Source organism: Lycium ferocissimum, chromosome 2 (genome assembly GCF_029784015.1).
Source record: "Lycium ferocissimum isolate CSIRO_LF1 chromosome 2, AGI_CSIRO_Lferr_CH_V1, whole genome shotgun sequence".
Classification (NCBI taxonomy): Eukaryota; Viridiplantae; Streptophyta; class Magnoliopsida; order Solanales; family Solanaceae; genus Lycium; species Lycium ferocissimum.
Window position 1 is genome coordinate 54,623,023 of NC_081343.1, and position 8,507 is coordinate 54,631,529.

The following is an 8,507-nucleotide window of genomic DNA, read 5'->3' on the forward strand; positions in this document are numbered from 1 at the left end:
ATAAATCTCTTAACGTAATGGGCCTAACGTAAACGTTCATGACTAAGCCTTAATTCCTACCAGATTATAGGTCTTATGGTCAACTCCAACCATGTAATTTTAGGTTTTGTAATCATCTGTTAATACCTTCAATCATCATAACTTGACACCTATGGACTCACTGCATATCAAGGTCAGACATAAGACATGTCTAAATCACCTCAAGTGACATTCTCTCATTTTATCATCTGTGTATGCTACCTTGCACTTTCAGGTGAAAGTGATCATTTCTAATTTTGTATGTCCGCCCATCTATCTTAACATCCGCACATTCACAAACCAATCTTGTGGATCTGGTCGGCCTTAGTTGCCCAATATTAACTCTCATTTAATTGTTACAGCACTTTATCTATAATGTGACTATAATGCCTTATAATAAATTACAAGATGAGACGGTTGTATAGTTATCCTGTTCCCAAAGTAGGAATCGGATACTTAAATACGTCAAATTGTTACAGAAATTTAGAAACAGCTACTCTTCAAGAAAAAATGAAAGAAATGTTGTCCGTACTAGAAAAAATCTTCTCAATTATTATAGTGAGATACAGAAAAGTAAGGACCACATATCTGAAATCCTCAAAGCCCTCTCAAAGCTTCAATTCACATGAACCATGATATCAAAAATATTCAGAGTAGTTAACATGTGAAACTCGAAAAGTAACACACAACATAAATATCACTACCTTTTCCACTTCAAACTGTCAAAAAGGAATCACAATGCATCTTTTACAGATTCTAATCACATTACCAATATCACGGAGACCATGCAAATGATGGTTCATTGAACGTCATAAAACCAATTGATGCAGCCACTGGTTTTTGAACAGCCACTGGTTTTTGACATATCCTCTATACAGGATTCATGCACACATACGATAATCCAACTAGTTGTCTTTCCTTTCATTATTTTAATAGAAAGGAAATGAATTGCGATACTTTCATGAAATGCAAGTGCAACATTAGTAAAGTTCAGTACCAACTTTGTGGTCCTTATGTGTATATATATGCATCAGGACATAACAGTAGGGTAATAAATGAGAAGATATTTAATTTCCATTCAAGATGTAGCGGGGTAGATGGGCTTACATACCTATATGAAAGGAAAACCAAACTCTCTGCAAGTTGATGCAATAAGTAGCAAGTAATTCAATGTGCAGGATGGCAATCACATTATCTTCTTTCCTTCTAAAATGTACGGAACCATTGGCCCGGCTATCTTCTCTGACCTGCAAAGCAAAAGTCTGGCAACACATGAAGGATGAAAGAGGCTGTTGGTATAGTTGGAAACAAATGTTAAAAGCAAACAAATACGACAATTGATGCACCTTAGCACCAATTCATCTTCATATATCTACTATTTAATTGTGTGAATCCATTTGAGAAGAAAGGAAGGGAAAAATTATAAAGATCATTATAATCAATGCCTCTAAGCTGTTGGTGTCCTGTGTCGAATACAACTATCTCACATATGCAAACTATGTAAGATAGTCGCTGAAGATCTATTCATTCAAACCTTAGACAGAGAGATAAATTGAGTTGATAAGTAATCCTATGTCACTAACAATCAGCAGCAGGGGCATGTAGGTGCCAACTTCAACAAACGACACATCTGGAAATCATAAACCTTATCGTCGACTAAAAAATCACCTGACGCAGCAAGCAGACAATGCAATTTGAGGAATCTTAAGCAAGCAATATTATGCTTGCAATATTAAAGGTCGCCGAAAACTTCAGGATAAGTGTTAGTATATAATATACCATTTAAAAGAGTGTAGAATTTATTCCATTCAGCTAGTCTAGCCTTACAGATGGTATTTGCATCCATAATCTGATGACCATACTTTGAATAACCATCATGCAAAATTACAAAGGCCAAACCAAGCCTTAAAGATGGCACTTGCATTCAAGATCTGATGATCATACTTAATCAGGTAAAATTACAGAGGCCACCTCAATGCACGCCTACAGCCTAATAATTCACATTCGCTTAATGACGGAGCAGAGATATACAGCAGTATGTAACCAAAAGCAGTTTAATTACACAGAGAGACCTGGTAAAACTACAAAAGTCAGATCATCCAGAAAACTCAAGCGAATCTAGGTTTCGGCATTGGCATTGGCATTGATGAAATATTTTGATGCAATGAAGCATTTTGATGTACAGGACCAAGCTTTTGGATCCAATGATGAAGGCCTTTCTTGTGATCTTGACACATTGACTTCTGAACAAGATTCAGAGTTCCGTCATGAACTACTGATGATTCAAACTGCTCCAGTACTTTCACAATCTGCCAAAACTCAGGCCTCTTATCTGGTTGCAAAGCCCAACACAGTTCAATTAAAGCTCTCATGGCAGGAGGGCAGTCCCTAGGAATAGGTGGTCTCATATTCTGAAAGGTCCCAAAGACAAGTTCTTTCAGAATTAAATATATTCCTAATTCACATCAAAGTGTTCAGCCATACAGAGATCAAAGTTATTTATGGCACCATCCAAATGTGCAAGCCATAAGATAACTGATTATAAAGTTCACAGTAACACATACAAGAGTTCTAGAAATAGATGAATAAGAAAACACTGAATTTTGGATCATACCTTGTTTACGACAGCAAAAGCAGCCTGTACTGGTGTCATATCTTCATAAGGAATAGTTCCAGCCACCATTTCCCATAGAATGAGTCCAAATCCATATACATCAACCTTCCTGCCATATGATTTTCTCTTAATCATCTCTGGCGCCATCCAACGGTAAGTACCTGGATCATCAACCAGGAGATCACAGTATGCCTCTTCACAGGCAATTCCAAAGTCAGCAATTTTCAGGTGAAAATCCTCATTGATAAGTATATTCTCTGGTTTGAGGTCCCGATGGATAACACCTTGCGAGTGAATATAATCCATTCCACGAGCAATATCCATGGCAAGTGCAATCAATTTGTCCAAGGTTAGGGACTTCTGCTCAAGCTTATGCAGGTGTGCTCTCAATGAACCCTCCGATAGATACTCCGTAACAACACAAAAAACTGGTGGCTGTTTGCATGCACCTATGAACTGCAATGAAATTTTACAAGGAAGACAAGTCACCACAATTGCTCTACTGTCTAGAAATAGAGACTCTAGTTATAAAGGTAAATGATGGAACTAATAGGATCATGAAACTTTTATAGGCAAGATAATCAGATACAATTAAATTTCATATACTTAAATGAAATGAACCAGATAAGAAAAGTAATTCTAGTTTACTACCTTTATAACATTGGGATGGTGGAGACGAGACAACAGAGTAACTTCCCTAATAAACTGATTCTCCAATCGAGTTGCTAAAGCTCCAATTTCGTCATCATCTGGTATTCTAATAATTTTAACTGCAACAGCTTCATCCTTGTATTTCCCATGGTAAAGCTGACTATGGGCACCATGTGCAAATCTTAGCCCAAGAAACAGCTTAGATAGATCAATTGTATATTCATCAGCTGTTTCAACAGAACTAACCCTACCACTGTACCTACTCCATGTTGAATCCTTCCGGCCCTTTGATTTCTCATGGAACTTGAATGATGTGAAATGCCGAAGGGGGCTTGAAGATCTCGAACCAGGAGATCCTAAGATAGGCGATTTGGATTTTTCACGGGAATCTTTGTGAAATGACTTGCTCACAATTTTCTTCTCAAGTTCTTTCCTTTCTGGACGCGGAGTTGAGAATCTCTTCTGACTAGATCGAGCTTCCTTAAAGGTATCGGGAATTGATGTTTCTGGATGAGGTGATACAGTCCTATGTTTGTTCGTAGTTGGATTGCGCTGAAGTGGCGCAACTATTGGCTCTGGTCTTGAATTAAGAGAAGCTGTTCCAACAGGTCTAGTTTTTGCACCTGCAATTCTCCCCCCTGACTGAACAGTACTAATAGGAATAGAGGCCAATCTGTCCAACCTATGACAAACTGTATGAGAAAACTTTGTTCTCCTAATCCAAGAATTAGCCTCTTCATCCATTTCTTTAATCACCTAATTAGAACACCTGGTAACCAATAAAAAATCTGTTCTTTTCCAAAGGTTCAAATTCAAGAATTCTCTTCAAATCCCCTATGAAATTTGCTAACTTTTCTACTGAGAGTTTCTTCAAGTCCATCAAAGGGTGGTGGTAAATCAAGAAATCAAACCCCAACCTTCATACACATGTGCATATAAACCATAAATGACCAATCAACTTCAAAACAACTTTTTCAACACCAAAACCAAAGCAGGAAAAAACCAAAGATCAAAACTTTTTAACCAACAGTTCATCAGCAAAACTTGTAGACCTACCAAATGCCACTTTCATGTACCATCAACCAAACAATTACCTCAAAAAGCAAAACAAACCCTCTTCAGCTCCAAAGTCAAACACCCCACCATCTTCTCTCAAAACCTGGAAGATCCCACACACAGATTAAAATATATGAATTGTGTAAGCTTCTATTAAATTAAAAAATTAAAAAACACCCAAATAAAATAACATAAAAAAAGCATACTCAATTGGCTTAAAGATAAAGAAATGCCCATCATGATAAACCCCATCAGCCCACCAACTCAGTTAATCATTTCCCCAAATACAAATCACAAATCAATAAACTAATCAAAAAAAAAAAAAAAAACCATTTCCTAAAAAATACACCTTTCTATAAAAACAAGATCCGTGTACCAACACACTTACCTAAAGGGCATTTTCTTAAAGAACCCATCTTTGATACAAACTCTTGTATTCTTTCTTCTTGTTTTTTTTTTTTTTTTTCCCACTTATCTCTCTTTCCTCTCCCTTAATAAGACATTAAACGTAAGAGGGGAAAGAGAGAAGAAAAAATCAGAAACTCCATTTAAACTTATAGCATCCTTATTATTATTCATATAAAAAACTATACTAGGGAGTTGTATCTAAATAAAAATATACGTAGAATATCATACGTAGGTGCTTTATGTGACCAATTGTTTCACGTAGATGATTCATGTGGACCCGGTTTTATTGCTGACTACAAAAAATTGGGCTTTGTTTAGTGGGCCCTACAGCTCGCGTGGGCGGTGGAAGTGGGGCCCATTAGTAGATAGTCAATAAAAGACAGAGAGAGAAATATATAGAATTGGAATAAAGCAATTTAATTGAGAAGAATAAAATTGTCACTATCAGAGAATTGAGGTACGGAATAAAAGAAACTCATATTTTTAATCTTTTTTCTTTTTGGTTTTGTTATTTTTGTTTTTAATATTTAGATACGGTTAAATGGTACGGTGTCACGGATATGGAGGATTGTCGTTAGGTGAGTTGGCAGTAAATTTGATATACTTATATGATTTCTTTTTTCATTTTGTTTGGGGAAAATAATAAAGTTTAATCATCGAGTTATTAGTTTTATTTTCAGTTGCTTTTTGGAAATTAAAAAATGGAATATTTAATAACTTAATGATAAAAATTGTTAATTGTATCCCAGTTTTGATCGTTATATTTTTCAATTTAATATACTTGACATTAAAATAAATTAAGGGCCTGTTTGGAAAGCCACCTGGCAATTGGAATTGGTGTAATTACTAGGGTAGTAATTACACGCCCCTAGTAATTACACAAGTATAATTACAACGACTTGTTTTGTTTGTCATAATGTAATTACGGTGTAATTACAAGCGTCTTGTTTGGTTGCACAAGTGTAATTACACAGTTAGTTTAATTTAGAAATAAAATTTAATTATAAAAAAATTAAAATTAATATTTAAAAAATATTTGCCTTTATAAATGATATTAAATTAGTTATTTAATAACACATTGTTTCTTGAAATATATTAATTAATAATCATATATTTGTAACTAATATTGCAAAAAATAATTGATATATATTTTCACATTAATAATATTCAATTTTAATTAATTATAAAACTTAAAAGAAGACTTTTTTTGTGAAAACGTCATAGATTGGATTTTTGACAAAAAAATAATATTTATAAATATAATGTAATAACATTATTCAAATGTTTGACACAAAAAATCCATCAAATGTAAGTGGAAAATAAACAACATGCAATGTGAAAGCAAATAACTTAAAATTGAAAATATAACCTAAATTCAAAATCCAAAAGAAAAAGTTTAACATAATACTCTTATGTCAAATTCTAACATTACATAAGTAAGTTCCAAAATAACTTAAGTAAATAATTCGAAAGAAAGGGAAAATAAATAATATAAAAAGAAAAATACATTTTAATAAATAAAAATAATTAAAAATAAAAATAAAAAGAAATTAAATTAATAGAAATAAAAAAATAAATTAAAAATTAAAAGAAATTAAAATAATAGAAATAAAAATAAATTAAAATAAAAAGAAATTAAAATAAACAAAAAAGAAACAGACTAAAAAGTAACCCTAGCAATTACGGTGTAATTACACCAATTCTCAACCCCCCCCCCCTTGAGAATTGGAGAGCGTAATTACACCCTCTCAATTACACTCAATTTCCACTAATCGCGTAATTACTTGATCAAACAAACAGGCCAAACTATGTAATTAAACCCAAATTACACCCAATTTCAATTACCTGGGTGGCTTTCCAAACAGGCCCTAAATGTGTGGTTGTGATCCTTGAACTTAAAGAAGCTGACAGAACTGATGTGTTCATTATTTTAAAGAAAATAAGAATAAAGAGAAAAAGGACAGAGATCAAGTGTCTCAAAAATGAAGGTAAGTTGTACATTTGTTAAAGAGCATAATATAAAAATAATATAACATCAAAACTGACCATTATACTAAGTAGGCGTTTGGCCATAAGTATTATTCACTTTATTTTAATTTTTTTCACTTTTTCACTTTTCAAATACTTTCGCATTTACACCCGAATATAACTTGAAGTTATATTCCGAAATACCAAAAACTCAAAAAATTTATTTTTCAAATATTTTCACTTTTTACAACTACATTTCACCAAAAACTACAATTTCAAAAACTATGGTCAAACACAACTCCAACTCCAACTCCAAAATTCCAAAAAAAGTGATTTTTTTTTTGTTTTTATGGACAAACGGAGCCTAAGTGTTGATGAAAGTATCACAAACAATATATGTGGGTTCGATTTAATTATTCTCTTTTTATCTTTTTATTTTTATTTTCCTCTCATACTCATGTGTGGAGTTAAGGAGGCACAAGAGGTTCATTCCAACCTCTTTCTGCGCACATTATATACATATAATTAATAAAATTTCGATTCCGCCACTTCTAAGACTCACATCTAATAGCAAAAAGATTATTAGCGTTTGGAAGTGAAAATGGGAGAAAATCTTTTAGGCCCTCTTCGTATCCATTTCGAAACATATTCCTCGTATAATCTATTCTACATTTTCTCTTCATTTTTATTTTTATGTTCAAACTTATAAATTCAGTTACTTGAATATAATCAAGTAGGTCAACCGGAAGATAAAACACTCATGACCAAGAGATTTTTCATTATTAAAGTTCGAATTCAATGTTTGTACTTTAGGTTAAAAAAAAAAAAAAATCAACCATCTCACGATATGCTCAATACGTATATATAATTTCACTTAGTGCATGTTTATGGGTTAAAGCTTTTCTTACATAACTTGAAGGGGATCTGTAGAAATATAAAATTAGGAAGAAAAAGAAAAAAGAAGAAGCAAAATGAGAAGAAGACAATTAGAATATGTCAGGAGCACATCCCTTGTTGTCTTAGTAATAAATCCACTTATATATTTCTCTTTTAGATGGAACATGTCTCTTAGCTCGTCGATGAGACATTTTGTAATTGCATTCCAAAAAAATCAAAAGCATACAAAGGAGACAATATGCAAATGAAATACTGGTGATGATGTTGAGACTTGGCTGGTATTTATAGTTGATATTTTCTCGTATTATTTTTCTATTTTTGGCGTATTCATGAAATAATTCCAGTTATTAATATACCTATTTAGTTGATTTGAAAATAAAATTCAATTTAACCTCTTTACCTTTAAAAAACAATGTACCCTTCACCTTTTGATTTAGATCATAACCCCTTGACCGACATTTATCTATAAGCTTTAGAATGTTAATACAAGAAAGTAATTATTGCTGATTTCTTTTTCTTACTTGTTGGCACAGTTGTAGTGAATTGTAATTTTTTCGTTCCAGTGAATTGTAATTTTTTCTTTCCTTGATTATGAATTTATGGATTTCTTCGATTTCAAAATAAATTCTTCTTATATTTTGAATTTTTGCTTTATCAAAACGTTACAAACAACTCTATTTACATGAAGTATAAAAGGAAGTGCATAAGCTTCAAAGATTTTGTTTTCTGCACTATTATTCATCGTATGCAAATGTACCTATATTTAAGTAATAATATAAGTAAAATGAGTCCGGAGCCAAAATGGCTTATTTTTGCAGCCATTAGACAAAAATGGTATGTTTTTTTTTTTTAAGACCAAAATGGGTATTTCGTTGGATAACCAACAAAATACCCA

General features: G+C 32.7%; 1 protein-coding gene across 4 annotated transcripts; it reads right to left on the reverse strand.

Annotated features, from left to right (window-relative positions):
• Positions 1–550: 550 nt before the first annotated feature.
• On the reverse strand, positions 551–4,905 carry LOC132045122 (serine/threonine/tyrosine-protein kinase HT1-like). Of its 4 annotated transcripts, none has more exons than XM_059435683.1 (4): positions 4,728–4,905; positions 3,284–4,442; positions 2,633–3,088; positions 551–1,280 (listed from the first exon to the last, which is right to left on the reverse strand). In XM_059435683.1, exons 2-4 carry the CDS (start codon positions 4,025–4,027, stop codon positions 1,122–1,124), a joined length of 1,359 nt encoding a protein of 452 aa, XP_059291666.1. In that variant the 5' UTR covers positions 4,028–4,442; positions 4,728–4,905; the 3' UTR covers positions 551–1,121. The 4 variants fall into 4 exon arrangements, with proteins under 4 accessions (XP_059291666.1, XP_059291646.1, XP_059291653.1 ...); XM_059435663.1 differs by lacking the exon at positions 551–1,280 and adding an exon at positions 1,920–2,429 and having other exon boundaries at positions 4,728–4,897; XM_059435670.1 differs by lacking the exons at positions 551–1,280; positions 4,728–4,905 and adding exons at positions 1,920–2,429; positions 4,546–4,681.
• Positions 4,906–8,507: the final 3,602 nt, after the last annotated feature.